Raw genomic sequence first — 16,031 nt, forward strand, 5'->3', positions numbered from 1 at the left:
GAGCCACTCAGACCTGAGCTGCCTTAATACAGCTTGGGTACTGCGAGGCTGGCAAATGAGTGGAAGCAGCCAGTGGAAAGCGTCGTTTCGATTGCAATTTTCCAATTGGTTTCTCAAATGTGATGTGCAACACATTTTTTGTGCTGCTGCCTTGGCTACAATTGCCCCGAGGTCGTGTATGCCACACAATGGCAGCTACGTGTTAAGCGCGTCATCAGACACGGCTAACAACAAGAGACAAGAAAAGAATAGCAAAGAATAGAAAATAAAAGCAAAGAAAATACAAAATCAGAAAGAGGAAAGCAAGGCAAAGCCCCCATAGACAAAAAGCCTGACGAGCACTTTAGCATGTCGCAGCAGGAAAATGTGGCAGCAACAAAGCGAAGCACGCAAAATAAAAGAGGAATCGCAGCAACACGCTCCTAAGTACACCTAACCCCATATATATATATATCTACCTAGACAGTCGCCTATTTAGAGACGATGTCGTTGCGTTGCTTCGCACGTGTGTTTATTTAAAGAAATTGCCTCAGACGGAGGAGCAGGAAATAAATAAACAAATGAAGATGAGCTTTTGGAGTGTGCCACAGCATGAGTTGCAGCCACTGTGTAGCCATCTAAAAATATAACCCTCTCTCTAGCTGTCGCTGTCTCTGTCTGGCACCCAATGGGCTTGTCTACCCGGAACTGCGCCCAAGTGCTAAACCCACTAAATGGCAATTAATTAGAGCAGTGGCAGCCGCGACTCATTAGAGCAGCTGGCACAACAATCAAAAACGCATTTCAAACCAAACGTAGACCCAAAAACCCCAGGAAACCCGCCTAACCCTGCCGAACTCATCTTTCACTTTTTTCTTCCTCGTTTTAGTGCCCAACGAGGCGCCATTTGGCATGGAGGCCATACTGCTAAATGCCTCTGCGGTCTTCTTGAAATGGAAGGCGCCCGAGCTGAAGCAAGAGCATGGTATGTATAACCCTCGCTCTAACCCCCTTGCACCTCTCATTGACCCTTCTCTTCTGCCTAACCCCAACTGCAGGTATCTTGCTCTACTATCACGTCATTGTGCGTGGCATTGATACGGCTCACAATTTCTCGCGCATTTTGACAAATGTCACTATTGATGCTGCTTCGCCCACTTTGGTGTTGGCCAACCTAACGGAGGGCGTTATGTATACGGTGGGCGTGGCAGCGGGCAATAATGCAGGCATTGGACCGTACTGCGTGCCCGCTACATTGCGGCTGGATCCCATAACGAAGCGACTAGATCCGTTTATCAATCAGCGGTAAGTTGAAGATGTTTGCTGCAATTACAGTGAAAGCTAGGCATGACGAACTGTGTGTTCCTTAAAGCGAAGCTCTACTGTAGAGCTCTATGTTGCTTACAGAAAAAACTATGCAAAGCTTATAGAAGCCAAGCGATATGATCTCCTTCCTAACCTCGCCCTACTCAGGCGCAGCCAACTTAATAAGTGCAGCCAACTTAATAAGCGCATACGACAATTAAGCGTTGCCAGATCGTTTAATTAAGCATAATTTCACATAGATATTTATTTGAGTTTTATATTTCATTTCATCTACAGCTATCCCATCAATCAGGATCACGTGAACGATGTGCTGACACAGCCTTGGTTCATAATACTCCTGGGCGCCATATTGGCCATCATGATGTTGTCCTTTGGGGCCATGGTCTTTGTTAAGCGCAAGCACATGATGATGAAGCAGTCGGCGCTAAATACCATGCGAGGTGAGTACGAGACGGCGTAGCGGAGGCGGAGGCGGCCACATCCGAGCTGCATCCGTTGCGTTCAGCTAGTGGCGCTTCCTTCCTAGCCAGACTTTTTGCATTCCCACACACACGGAGAGATTTGCATGTATAAATAACACTAATTTTCCATTGTGCGCGACCCACACACAGGCGCACAACAAAATAGGTGCGAATAAATATTTTAGCAGGCAGCACAAAATTTTCGTGCCGGGCGCATAATAGAAATTAACATTTTGCACGTGACGTCCTACGCCGGAGAGGAACTCCCTACTCCCTAGTCCCTCCTCCCTCTCGTCAGCTTTGCCCTAGTCGGTTGCAATTATGCATTTAGTTCTGTGTGCATTATTAACCAACAAGTTGAGTGTGTGAGCGTGTGCGTGTGTGTCCCTGGCATGTTCAACACTTGCATTTGAGGGCAGACCTTGTGGTCTAATTGAAATTAGCAGCATTACGAGCATGCCGAGAGGCTGCCTGGTTGCATGAGAGGCATGCGGCGCCCGTTTTGAATGTGGCAACTGGTGCTTGGGCTTTCCGTTTAGCTGGCTGCACACTAAACGCAGCTCTCTGGCTTGTGGCACTACGCAATAAACAAGGGCAGTGGCAAATTAAATAGTTACGCAAATGGAAGATGCAATTCCAATTCGAATTCGGGTATACAAATGGCACGTGCTGAGGTGAAAGATGCTGCATATTGAGCAGCAAATCAATGGCTAGGGAAGAACTTTGAATAACTCACCAAAAATTGTAGTTACTTGATGTAGTTACTACTATAAAGTGACTGGAAAGCTACTGCTATTCTGGTGGCTAGAGAGCTACTCCTATTCTAGTGGCTGAACAGCTGCTACTATTGCTGCTACTACTATTGCTGCTACTACTATTGTTGCTACTACTATTTTTGCCACTATTGCTGCTACTACTATTGTTGCTACTACTATATTTGCCACTACTGCTGCTACTACTATTGTTGCTACTACTATATTTGCCACTATTGCTGCTACTACTATTGCAGCTACTACCATGAAATACTACTTCCTTAACAGTATTAATACTACGCTTTTCATATTCATACTATTGTTAAAAGCTCCACTGTGACTACCTCCACTACTAAGACTACTACTAAGATGACCTACTACTAACTATTACTACCTACTACTATTAATGTCTACTACTAGTACGACCACTATATTATAATTACCTACTACTCCACAACAAATATTATAGTCTACTACTATTTCTACCTACTATTGTTTTTACGACCTACTACTATTGCTTCTACTTCCTACTACAATTTTTACTACCACTATATAACAACCCACTACTACTCCAATTAATATTATGGTCTACTATTTCAACCTACTACTATTTCTACCTACTACTATATTTAATACTACTACTACTACTGCTACCATTTCTACTATCACTACCTACTACTATTGCTTTTCTACTACTTACTGCTACTACTATTGCTTTTACTATCTACTACTACTACTTACTGCTACTACTATTGCTTCTACTATCTACTACTACTACTTACTGCTACTACTATTGCTTCTACTATATACTACTACTGTTACGACCTGCTACTACTATTACTAGTACTATATAACATTGTACTACTTTTATTACTAGCAGTTGATAGCTTGCAATTACTACTATTAGTAGCGACTTCTACTACTACTACGACATCCCAATGCTACTACTACTACTCTTACATCTACTTTTACTCCTACAACCACTACTACTCATTCCTACTACTTTTACTACACCTCTTCCTATATTTATCCAACATATAGTCATCATGAAATGGAGCTTAAAATATTTATGAAAGCCCTTTCAAAAAAAGAAAAAGAACTTCTGCAGCGCGTTCGCAGCGAAAGCGCATTAAGAACAAGCCCGTAAAAGCTGTTGGCTATTATTTTCAATTTCCATAGTTTACACTAGTTTACAATATAGTTGTGATTTGGTTTTTAGCTGTCGCGGCAGCAACAACTACCACATTGCCTTTCAACTTTGGCATTGTTCAGCAAGCCGCAGAGCACGAAAAAACCCAATGCTAAAAAAAAGGCGCGCATTGCATATTCATCGGGCGCCAGTTGCAATAAACTAAGCAGCAAAAAGCGCAAAGCTCACCTGGCCAGCTGTAGACAATGAAGGCCGCGCCCCAGCAACTCAACTGCCAACCTCAGCCCCTGCGCCCCACTCAACAACAGGCGCCATAAAATACTCGCTTGATGCGCAGTTATAACCCGGGGACAGTTTAATTGCTGCATTTTTTATGCAATACTTTTTTTCCTCTTTTACTTTATTTGAGCTGCTCGAAAGTATGCAACACATTTTTGCACAAGCGCCAACTGGAAAATTGACAATAATTTATTTGATTTTCCACTGTGTGCCGTGTGTGTGTGTGTGCGTGTGCTGTGACAATAGGGTAAATTGCGCATACGCCCCCCTGTGCCTGCCCTTGGCATAATATTATTTTTAATGCGCTGAATTTATAGCACTGCATTGAAATCCCATAAGCCAAACGAAAAGGACACTTTCGCCTACTTTTTAAGCTTTAAAATGTTTGCTAGAAATTCTAAATAATTAGTAAAATAAGCTAGGAAAATATAGTAATTACAATTCGGCATTAAGCTGTAAAATATATTTCAATTATAAATTCGAAACATTTTTTAAGCATATAAAATGAATTTTTAAATATCAGATATGGCAGAAATGAAAGAATAAGTAAAAAACGCTGAATGATTATTATTTTTTATGATAAATATTTATTTGTACATTGAGCTGTCAAATATATATAATATATATTTTGTAAAAAATTTGATATTATTTACATCAAATTTAAGCTTTTTTGTAAGCTTAAAATATTAGCTAGAAATTTAAAAAATTGAAAATAGCTACAAAAATAGTTGCAATTTGGCTATAGCCAGATTTTTTGCATGGCTTCAAAATTTTGTTTATTATTATTTTTTTTTTACTTCTTAAATTTAAAGTTTCCACAAATTCTCTGAAGATATTTAAACTATATTTAATATGTTTTTAGAATTTGCCATATTTCGCTGTTTTAAAGCAATAATATTTAAGTCGTATACAAATTTTTCTATAAAACAAGGCTCAAATTGTTTTGGCACATTTGCGAATTGGTTTTTGGGAACAGGCAAAGAAACAGACACAGCGCTTGTCTCCACCTTTGTTCTGCTTGTTCATTTAGGGCAACAATTTATTTGGCTCACACAATTTGTAGCAAAACATTTAATTGCTCTCACTCACACTCTGCCTCTCTCTCTCACCTGCAGGCAGTCACACGAGTGACGTGCTTAAAATGCCGAGCCTATCGACGCGCAATGGCAACGGCTACTGGCTGGATGCCTCCACGGGAGGCATGGTCTGGCGCACTTCGCCCAGTGGCGATACCCTCGACATGCAGAAGGATCACATTGCCGACTATGCGCCCGTCTGTGGTGCCAGCGGTGCCGGCTCAGGCGGCGCCACCACCAGCAGCGGCAACACAGGCGGCATCGATGATATTCATGGACATGCCGGCGAACGCAATCATCAGCGGTAAGTTTTTCCACATAGTTACATAGGTAGACACGCCCCCACCTAGAGTAAGCGCACGAAAAAATATAGAAAGGGAAATAGGAAATTTAACTGGGGACCCACTCAAAGCGACGACAATAAAAATTCACCAAACTGTGAAATTGCATTTTTCTGGCGCGTCGCAAAAACAATTTTTTTTACACAACTTTTGTAATACCCTGTGGCCACTGCCACAGTGGACACAGTGGGTGTATTGAATGAGGGAAGAGCGATATTATATACTGAGATGAAGACATCCACCAAGCTGTAATTATGCTGGCATAATATTGGTAGACCGAGCGAGGCAATGTTCCTTAGGTGAAATCGATAAGCTTATCGATTAAGTTCATTTTTCCAATTGTCTGTTAAGCGCAAATATAAAATTTTTACAATTTATCGAATTTTAAGAAAATCTATAAAAATAAATATGATGATATGATTCTAATTATTAACACAATCACAAGAAAATATACTTTATCGATATTTTGTAAAATCGATAAATTTATAGATTTTCTACACAGTTAAAAAATATTGAAATTTTTGCTTATTGCCACTCAGGGTATTTCCTAGTCGAGCATAGTCCACACCTAACTTTTTGGTAGATTTTTGTTTTCGCTTTTTAGCAGGCGGCGCCGGGCCAGCAAAAATCAAGTTAGAAATGGAGATGTTGCCGCGCTATTTATGTTGATTTTTGCAGCAGCAAGTGGACAGCTCCCTGGCGAACAGCTCTCGGCGGACAGTTCACATTGGCTGCATAGTTTTCAGCCAGCTCGCCCCCGCCGCTTGGCACAAATGTAATTATTGGAGTGTCGAGCAGCAGTTTGTGCTACCTACACAACATATACATTTGTCTAGCTTTAAGACTTAACGGCTTTAAGTTGCTGTCTGCTAAGGTTTAGAAGAGTCCAGCTTAGTTGCTAGCTAACTAGAATTGATGGCTGAAGTAGGAATTGTTTTAATTAGAGAAAAATGGATTCATAATTAACTTTTTATGAATCTTTATAGAAACTTTATAACAAAAAAATTCATAATATTTTTTGTTAAATTTCGCTTAATTTAAGCAAGTTAAGCGAGTGCAAATATTTTGTTTGGCCTGCCCAAAATATGTTTTGGTCAAATTGTTTTAATATTCTTTTTTTCATGTTTTTTCGTTTACATTTCGTATAAATCATTTGCGGCTCTAGTGGAATGGTTAATCAAAGCTGAAAATATTATTTGTAGAATGGCAGCTGGCACAACGGCAGGCGTGGCTAATTTATTTGTCTGGCAATCAGAAGGCATAAAATAATTGTTTGCATTTTGTAGATTTGTTTAATTTCTCGCTGATTCGCTGCCGAAAAAGCCGTAATTGTTATTTATTTGTGGCCAATTTCACGCATTGCAGCGCTCCCAGATTTAATGCAATTACATAATTGACGTGGCCACTAACAAAATAGACTTTAAATTATTTTAAAGTGCGCTTTTAGATTCGCATAACTTTCGGGAATCGAGAGTGGATTGTAATAAGTCCACGGCGACTGGCAAAAATCACAGCTGTCCGCTGAAAGGCAATTAAATGCCAATCAAGCGTAAAAAGCTGAAGAGCAGCAACGCCGCACCAAATATCAATAAAATACAAATAAAAATGAGAAATAAATGTAACGACAAAATGAAATAAATATAAATTTATATGAATCTCGATTTATCCATAATTTAAATGCAATTTGCATTTCCAACTACCGTGCATATATATATATATATGATCTGAATATCTGCAGCGACATAATTAAAATTATTTTCGCACACTTAATTAGACATTAAAAACACAAATTGAAAATGCGCGCAAATATATTAATAATAATTGCAACAAACACGCAATAACAACAACAATAACAAGCGCAATAATAATAACAATAACAATAACAATAACAATATAAAAGTAATCACACTTTAATGAGTGTCATATGTGCAGCGAGAAAAAAAAACGAATGCATTCGTTTGGGCTCAATTTTAATGCAGTTTTAAGCGTGCGTTAAGAGTCTTGTAGCATCATTAAATATTCCAGTTATCAGAACTGTATTAATATATCTGATAACGAAACCCACTCAGATATATTAATGCTTCTATATACAAAATACTATTCTTAAATGGAATTTAATATTTTAAATATTTATTTCGAAATACAAATATATAATAATTATATTTAAAATTTAAAAAATTTCTAAATATATTTTAAATTTTTGTGTATATTTTGTTATTAATTTTAAGTCTAAAATTGTTGAATATTTATCAATATATATCATCACAAATGTGAATATAATTATTATCACCATTTCCAACACAAACGAACATTGCAAAACCATGTGGCAATGACTATTCAGAATTTACAATTCTTTTTCCTAACAATTTCCATTAAAAATAAATTATTTTACTATATAAATATTCGTAAATAAATTTAATATATAATGATTTTTAATTCTGATAATACCAGCAACTGCCCTATGCTTAAGCTCTATACAACACAAGCAGGTGGCAACGCTGCAGCACCTGCATCTGAACATTTTTGCTTGATTAAATTTCAATTTCAATTCAAATTCAGCTTATTAAATATAATTTTGATTCTCAATTTTTTGCCCAATTAATCCCTTCCAATTCAATAATAAGTATATATTTTGCACATTTGCAATGTAAACGCTATTTAAACTACTTATGCTCGTGCAGTTATTTTTTGCACATAGTTTTCATTGACATTTAACGCTGACCCCAGTCAGTTTTACCTTTTTTGTTGGTCTGGCACAAAGGATTCATTCAGCGCACAGACATTTCCCTTCGCCAAATGAAAACTCATTAAGGGCATTAAAAGCGTATTTTGAAATGCACGCACCAAAGTGTTTTTTTTTTGTTTGTACTTCCACCTCGACTGCACCATGGCGACTCCATCAATACGCTATATATATATGTATATATATATATGTATGTATTTGCATACATATTTTAGTCAGCTTTTAGCTCGACTCGGGCTCGTTTTGCACACTCGCTCGTCTCACTCTTACCGCTCGCTGCTATTTAATCCGCTTTCAGTATTTAAATACGAAAATAATGTTAAAAATTGTGTTCACCTGGATTTTTTTTGTCACCTGTAGAAGTTGTTGAAAGGTTAACTGGACTGATAGAGCCTTAGAAATATTTAAAAGATTTGCCTTTGTAACTTGGATTTTCAAGAATAGGTTCTGAGCTTTCAACAGCTTTAAAGCTTATATAACTCAAAAATTTTATGTAATAAATTAAATTTTTAACCTCACATATTTCAAGAACTCCAAGAGCTAAGAGTAAGAGTTCAAGTACTTGACTTCTGAAAGACATAAAATTTATATTTTCAAAAGTATTTTTACTTGAAATAATTTTGCAGAAATCACATGCAGCTACAGCTTTTTTTACAGGGTATATTCAAGTCAATCACTGACGCCTTTCAATTCTTTTTGTTGATGTATTTTGCTCTGCTAATTTAGGTGAGTGCGTGAGTCGCGTTCAGCTGCTTTGCCCAGCTGCAGTTGATGATAAGCATTATCTGCTGCTTAGAGCTTCTCCAGCTCCAGCTCCAACTCCAACTACAGCTGCAGCTTTGTAGAGTAGTTGGCCTGGGGAACTGGGCAGTTGTTCAGGTGTGAATATGTAAAATGTTAAATCCGAAATAAATTCCATTTTTACACATGAGCACGCGCCCGCTGCCTGGGAACTGGGCTTCCGCACTGAGGCGAAATGCAAATTTCCGCTACGTATGGCGACCGCACGCCATAAATTCTCAACCTCAAGCGCAGGCAGTCCAAAAATCCGAAACGAACCGACAAATTTATAACCGAAAAATGTTTCTACTTCCCCCTCTCCCTCTGTCACTCTCTGAGGGAATATTGTAATAAACAAGCGACGGGCAATAAATGTTCTTTTTTTGTTTTTATCTCTTCATTTGCAGCTACGTGGGCGAGTACTCGAATATACCCACCGACTATGCGGAGGTGTCCAGCTTTGGCAAGGCGCCCAGCGAGTATGGACGTCATGGCAATGCATCTCCCGCACCCTATGCCACCTCCGTCATACTCAATCCCGGTCAGCAGCAGCAGCAGCAACACCAGCAGCAGCAGCAGCCACGTTATCAGCAGCGTCCAGGCCCGAACTCCTATGGCATGCAGCGACCCATGCATCCGCATTACCAACAGCAACAACAGCAGCAGCAGCAGCAGCAGCAACAGTTGCAGCTGCAACCACACTCCAGCGCCAACATCTATCAGCAAATGTCCACCACGGGCGAGATCTATCCCAGCAACACGGCTGGCGCACGCTCTGTCTACTCCGATCAATATTATTATCCAAAGGACAAGCATATGCACATGCACATCACAGAGAACAAGCTGAGCAATTGCCATACCTATGAAGCGGCACCCAACACACATCAGCAGCAGCAGCAGCAACAGTTGAACTTGACGGCGAGCGTGCGGCGACAGCAGCTGCCACATGGCTGCAGCATTGGCAGGGACAGCGCACGCTTCAAGGTGCAGGATCAGCCTCTGGCCAAGAGTCATCAGCAGAACCTGCTCGATTTGGATGGCTCCTCGTTCTGCTACAATGGCTTGGCTGACTCCGGCTGCGGCGGCTCGCCTTCGCCCATGGCCATGTTGATGTCGCACGAGGACGATCAGGCGCTGTATCATACAGCCGATGGGGATCTGGACGATATGGAGCGTCTCTATGTGAAGGTCGACGATCAGCAGCAGCCCTCGCAGCAGCAGCAACAGTTGCTGCCATTGGTGCCGCAGCAGCAGCAGCCGCAGCAGCAGCATCTGCCGCAGCAGCTGCCACTCGATTCGCAGTCTTGGCGGGCGCAGAGCACACGCTCCAATCGCAAGGCTCACGTGGAGGAGCCGCTGGCCAAGGAGGCCGCCGAGCTGATCTATGCGCCTGGCAGCGTGGCCAGCGAGCGCAGCTTGTTGAGCAACTCCGGCAGCGGCAGCAGCAGCCAACAGCCCTGCCACAATGTCTGACCCCTGGCCACGGCCAGCAGCCAGTCGCCGGCGCAGCTGCAGGAGCAGCTGCACGCCAGAGAGGTGCGTGAGCTGCTTGCTTGGTGCGAGCGCTTCAACAACGGCGGCGCTGAGAACTTTGAGTAAGCAAACGAAGTGGACAGTGACTGACTCTAAACAGTGCTAAAAAAACGTTGACTTCATGCGTGTTGGTTAGCTGAATGCATAAAGTTAAGTGAAGGAATAGGAGTAAAATGATTGAGCTTTTAACTTAAGCTGTAAAAAGCAAAGTGAAGTGAACTATGCTCTTTATCTATAAATTTCTCAGCTGAAAAAGCCTAATTTTTACTTAAATCAGTATGATTAAGCAAAAGCTTTAAGTAGCTCATGCTCGAAAGTTGGCAAGAAATTTGCAATTCATAGCGAACTCTTAAGCTTTCATATTAAAATTGTTTTCTCTATCTATTCAGTTATTCTTGGTTAAGCTTTAATGTGCTTTCAGTTGCTTAAAATAGCAAAACAGCAAATCATATAAAAGCTCTTCAAACAATTCTCTTATCAATGAGCTTTTTTCTCCGTGAGCTTTCGCTTTGTAAATGGTTTAACCTACCAAACAGCTTAAAGCTCATATGAAGACTTACTTATCTTTTGAGTTCAAGCTTTATTTAGACGTAAAGCTTGCTCGTTGTCAATTAAGTTTGAAAATTTTAAAAGCTTTTGTGTATCTCCTGTTCTTTCTTAATCAGTTAACTAACACGCTTGAGCCCAACTGCGACTGTTTACTACGAAATATATTTGGTATGATTTATAGGAATATTGTTACAACTAAACTTCTTTAATGTGACTAAGACTGAGAGCATTTCTGAGTTAAAAAAGCTGTTAATTTCAAAGGAAGTAAACAAATTACTCTCAAAGGTTTCGTTCGAACTAACTACTCATATATAAAGCTGACTTGGTAAGAAGTGCCAATATCTATGGCTCTATGCTAGTGATAGACTAACTACCCACACACTATCTCTCTCTCTTTCTTTCTTCTCCACTATCTCTGTCTCTCTTTAATGCTTTATCCCTTCTTTTAGGCTTAGTTCTAGCTGTAGATGATTGTAAATGTTAAAGAAACGTATGATAAGTTCCTCCAAGTATGCGGGCAGCTAAAGGCCGGCGCTTAAATGATTAGTTAGATTGTTACGTAACAGCTTAATTATGAACTAAAAATTGAAATAAATTTAATAAATTATGTAAAATGTAAATAGTTGACTAAGCTAGAGCCCAGACGAGTTTTCAATCGAATGTATGCGAATATGCAAATAGTACTACGAATCAAATTGTGCATATAGTAATTAAAAATCAAATAATTATAGCAGAGCCCATTTATTTAGTTATAATACACACATACTTATATTATTAAATATATATAGACTTATGTAATTATTATTATGTAATTAGTGCGTAATTACCAGCAGGCATATATGACAAAACTCCTTCAATTTAATGGCTAAACACAATTTGTAAACCCCATTAGATATGCATTTACACACACACACACATTAATAAATATATATTCAAGTAAAATAATATATGAAGCATAAAATATTTAGTGCATACATATTTATGTGTTTATCGTAGAATATTCGTATGTTGTTTATCCATTAGAAAATACAGAAACTAAGTGTATGTCTATGTGTAATTATTGATATTGAATACGCGTATTTACAATGTAGCAATTAAAATGCAAATAAAAATGCCATAATTATGAAATTCACAAAGCAAACACAAACAGCGTCTGTTTATTCTATTATTGCTTATTTTGTGCACTTCATCAAGGATGAAACTGATTCGCAACTGCTTTTAATTAAATTAGCTATTTATTTACTTTTATAGATGATGTGTATGGATGCAGCTTAGTTGTTAACTAATGACTAAACTTTTCAAAATGCATTCACAGATTTTGTGAATTAAATTTATTTGATGATTGCGAATTAAAGTCATATTCTTATGAATGAGATATTCTGTGCTCAAAACTGAGACTTGAAAGTCTCCCAAAATTTATAAAATATAAATAAAATAAATATAAATAAAATAAAAATATTAGCTGAAGTCTTTAGCCACGTGAATTTTGAAGCGAATTTCTTGGAGCAGACGTCTAAATGCTACACATCTCCTATTCTACAAATCTCCCATAGAACCAGCTCCCAGTCGCAGCCTACGTAGAGCAAAACATTCCAAAACAGAAACATGAGGTTTTGACTGATCGGAAAAAGAATTCAGTTTTATTGTTCTTTAGCAATACTTTCAAATACCCTTTGCTTTTTATCAGAAAGAAACCCTATAATAAAATGTACAAGATAATCAGAGAATGAATATATTTTCGCGCTAAAAAGTAGGCAACATTTTTTGTACAATTTACAATTGAATCACAAGAAAGTCGCATGTTATATGCAAAGACTTCAAGGTAAGTGTTTAATGCAGCTCCAGATACGTGATAGGACTGTCAACGCAGCCAAGCCATCTCGCAAATAATTTGGCTATTAACAATAAGCCAAGGCTGTAGAGATTATAGCCTATTGTCTATAGAGCAATCTGTTAAATTTGAAAACAATATGTGTAGAATTGAATATTTGTAGAAATTTAAGACGTATCTACTGCTATACGGACCCACTCACTAGATTTAGAGCAGAGAGTAAATAAAAAAACTCAATAAAGGAAGTTTTTTTATGCCGAACTGAAAATAACTATTTTTTATTAATTCCAATGTTCATATATGAAAAGTTATTTCTAAGACCTGACGAATTTCTAAAAAGCAAGAAATGTTTTTATATTTCATAAATTCTTATATTAATTTTTATGAGCTGACTGATTAAAATATAGAATATAAATATCTAATAAAAGAGAAATAAGAATTAATTAGTTGATTTAGCTTTTTAAGAGCTTAATATAGGCAGACTAAATGCCCAATTATTATTTCCACTTTTATCAACTTAATATAATAATTTGCACGCTTTTGTAAACTAAATTTCTGAAGTACCATCAGTGGCATGACCTTAATTATTTCATTTTATGTCTCCTCTAGAAGAGAAAACTTAATTAGATTCCTTTTGTTCCTTTGCTCTCCTCCGCAAGGATAACTAAAAAGATAATCTCTGTTTGTGGGTGCAAACATAGCTGCAGTGGGATTAAGGTTGCTTTAAAAGCTACTGTTTATACTATACTCTCTATACTATTTATACTATAGAATAAATTTATTATCTTAACTTGCCTATATTTTTAATAAATTTAGAATTTCATTCTAAAAATATTAAAAGTGTTCTACAAAAAAAAATCATTTTCGAAACATACTTCCAACAAGTCAACTCGCAGCCTAGATTTCATAAGCGCACAAAAGTAGGCAACATAAATTTAAATTTTTAAGCACTTGCCCACCAAACAAATGGCCAGTGGAGAGCTAATTGAAAAGTTGCTGCCGCCGGCGCAACGGCTGCCCTTGCTTAGCTGCAAGCCAACCCCTTGCGGCTCACGTTGCATCTAGTTTGAACAAAGCAACGCGCTTTTAATTAGCTGCAAAAACCCAAATTATGCATGTGTGTGAGTTGCTGTGCGTGTGTGTGTGTAACTACAAAATAATTACGTGCTAGGCAAAATTAATTGCCAAGGGGTTAGAGGAGCGTTAAAAAAAACGAGGGAAGAGCAGCAGTGAGAGCGACTCACGTGCGCCATTTGGCAACATCCGGCAGCCATTTGTTGCAAATCGACAGCCACTTCCGGTGCGTGCTTTATCCAGGGGCCAAGGGACACAAGCGGCAACAGGGCAGCATTTATTATGAGCGGTTGCCTCTAAAAAAGGCAAATGCATTACAAAATGTGCTTAATGCAAATTTAATCATCAGTTAGAAGCGAGTGATGGGAGGAGAGCAAGTGAATGGTGCTTACAATTGCATATGCTGCCATCAGCAGTGTTGCATAGAGTAACAGCTGAAGATGGCACTATGAAATAGATACTAGATTTTCTATAAGTCCCTATCAGCTAAAGATCTAGAGGATTTATTGGTGCTAAACGCAGCGCTGGCTGCTGGTCCCAACACAATTCTTGTACTCATAGTCGATAAAAAAAAAACAAAATTTGTCTAAATAAATTTTAGTCTCAGTTATGCAGTTTCATTGTTAATAATTCATATTTCAAACTAACTAAAAGCAGCAATCAGATTTTTATGGTTTACATATTCTTGATCTGCCTTTTTATTATCATATTTTTGAAATATGTTAAATTAATACTTTAATTTTTTTATATATGTAATACAGTAATGGAACATTTTTCAAGTTTGTTTTGAGGCTTACAATTTTAATATTTTCTATAGAATATTTATGTATTTTCTATATTCAATTTATTTGGCTTGGCTGGTTTTAAAGGCAACTCTGCACGCCTAGAGAATTGTTTTCGCTCTTTTTTTCCATGTACATAAATCTGTGATATCCTGAAGTGAAGGCAGTGGAGGATATTATTATTCTTATATAGCTTTGATATAGATATCATGAGTAGAGATAAGCGATATTTCAAACTTGTAGCTGCCTGCAGCTTCATTCAAAACAAATCTATTTCAATTAAGTTCATTCTTCATCTGCTCATCGTACAATTCATAGTCAAATAAAAAAATGCCCGCCACCATCTGGCTGATTACACTTCACATATGCTCTTTATATACGCTACCATAAGATACTTGTTGTAAAAAAAAAGATGTGCGCAATTTGCGCTTCATTTTCAGCCGGCGGGAAATGGCATTTTATGCTCAAGCACTTGCGCGGCAATCAATTATGTAGAAAATGTTGGCAGTTCATAAAAGTAGCTGTCATTAATATGTAAACAATCGCAGCAATTGTTTTCGAAAGTGTCTGCTCGGCCAAGAGACAGACAACGATGTCTTGATGCTGGCTGCTGCCTGCGAGCACTAAAACAAACACATAATCATTTTATTAGCAGCAGGACGCAACGGCGGATGCAGTGAAGCGAGGCAGCCAAAGGATTCCAGCGATTCGCTTCGAATGGCTGAGCAGCAGCTTGTATTGGACTACGTGTTGGCCATGTTTCACTCGCCGTTGTTAACGCTACTTGAGTTAACATGTTGCACCAGAGATCCCCATCATGTGTCAAGTGTGATGTTTATTCGTGTGTGTGTGTGTGTGTGTGTGCGTGTGTGACTTGGCCAGCACGTGGAAGTTTTCTCGTTAGCGAAACTAATTATCCGTTGTCGCTGTCAGCAAAATATTCGTTAAACGTTAGGTGACATCCACACGCAGCAGCACCCCACACACGTGTGTGTGTGTGTGAATGTGTATGAAGCACTTGATACTGGGTGGCATGCATGTCTGCGTTGCTGACCGCCATTTACTGCCAACATAAGCAACAAACTAGGCAAAAATTCAATGTTTAGAAAATCAAAGACTGAAGAGCAACGACTCGTAAATTAAGACAAAAACTAATTTTTAAAAGTGTTAAGACATATACTATACCCTATATATAGCGATGATAGTATAAAACTGTAATGGAAAGTATAATGGAGTAGCCATGATAACTAAGGAATTACCTTAAGAGAGTAAAGAGATAGCGCTCGCAGAACTAGCGTTGAGCTGCTCGGTACACATTTAACTGAACATTGAAATTGCTGCATTGCATGTACGAGAGGTGAGAGACTGGTGAGTA

The 16,031-nt window shown here is 38.5% G+C and overlaps 1 protein-coding gene across 1 annotated transcript in view; it reads left to right on the plus strand.

Moving 5' to 3' along the window:
- The window catches only part of LOC111595847 (protein sax-3), a 55,417-nt gene extending 44,745 nt beyond the window's left edge, over window positions 1-10,672 (plus strand). The window contains exons 10-14 of the mRNA XM_023309757.2: window positions 869-964; window positions 1,038-1,284; window positions 1,582-1,745; window positions 5,063-5,327; window positions 9,295-10,672. Of these exons, the coding sequence (XP_023165525.2) occupies window positions 869-964; window positions 1,038-1,284; window positions 1,582-1,745; window positions 5,063-5,327; window positions 9,295-10,360 (1,838 nt within the window). The 3' untranslated portion in view covers window positions 10,361-10,672. The remainder of the gene's footprint in view (window positions 1-868; window positions 965-1,037; window positions 1,285-1,581; window positions 1,746-5,062; window positions 5,328-9,294) is intronic.
- The last annotated feature ends 5,359 nt before the right edge of the window (window positions 10,673-16,031 follow it).

Source organism: Drosophila hydei, unplaced genomic scaffold (genome assembly GCF_003285905.1).
Source record: "Drosophila hydei strain 15085-1641.00,03,60 unplaced genomic scaffold, DhydRS2 tig00000172-arrow-pilon, whole genome shotgun sequence".
Classification (NCBI taxonomy): domain Eukaryota; kingdom Metazoa; phylum Arthropoda; class Insecta; order Diptera; family Drosophilidae; genus Drosophila; species Drosophila hydei.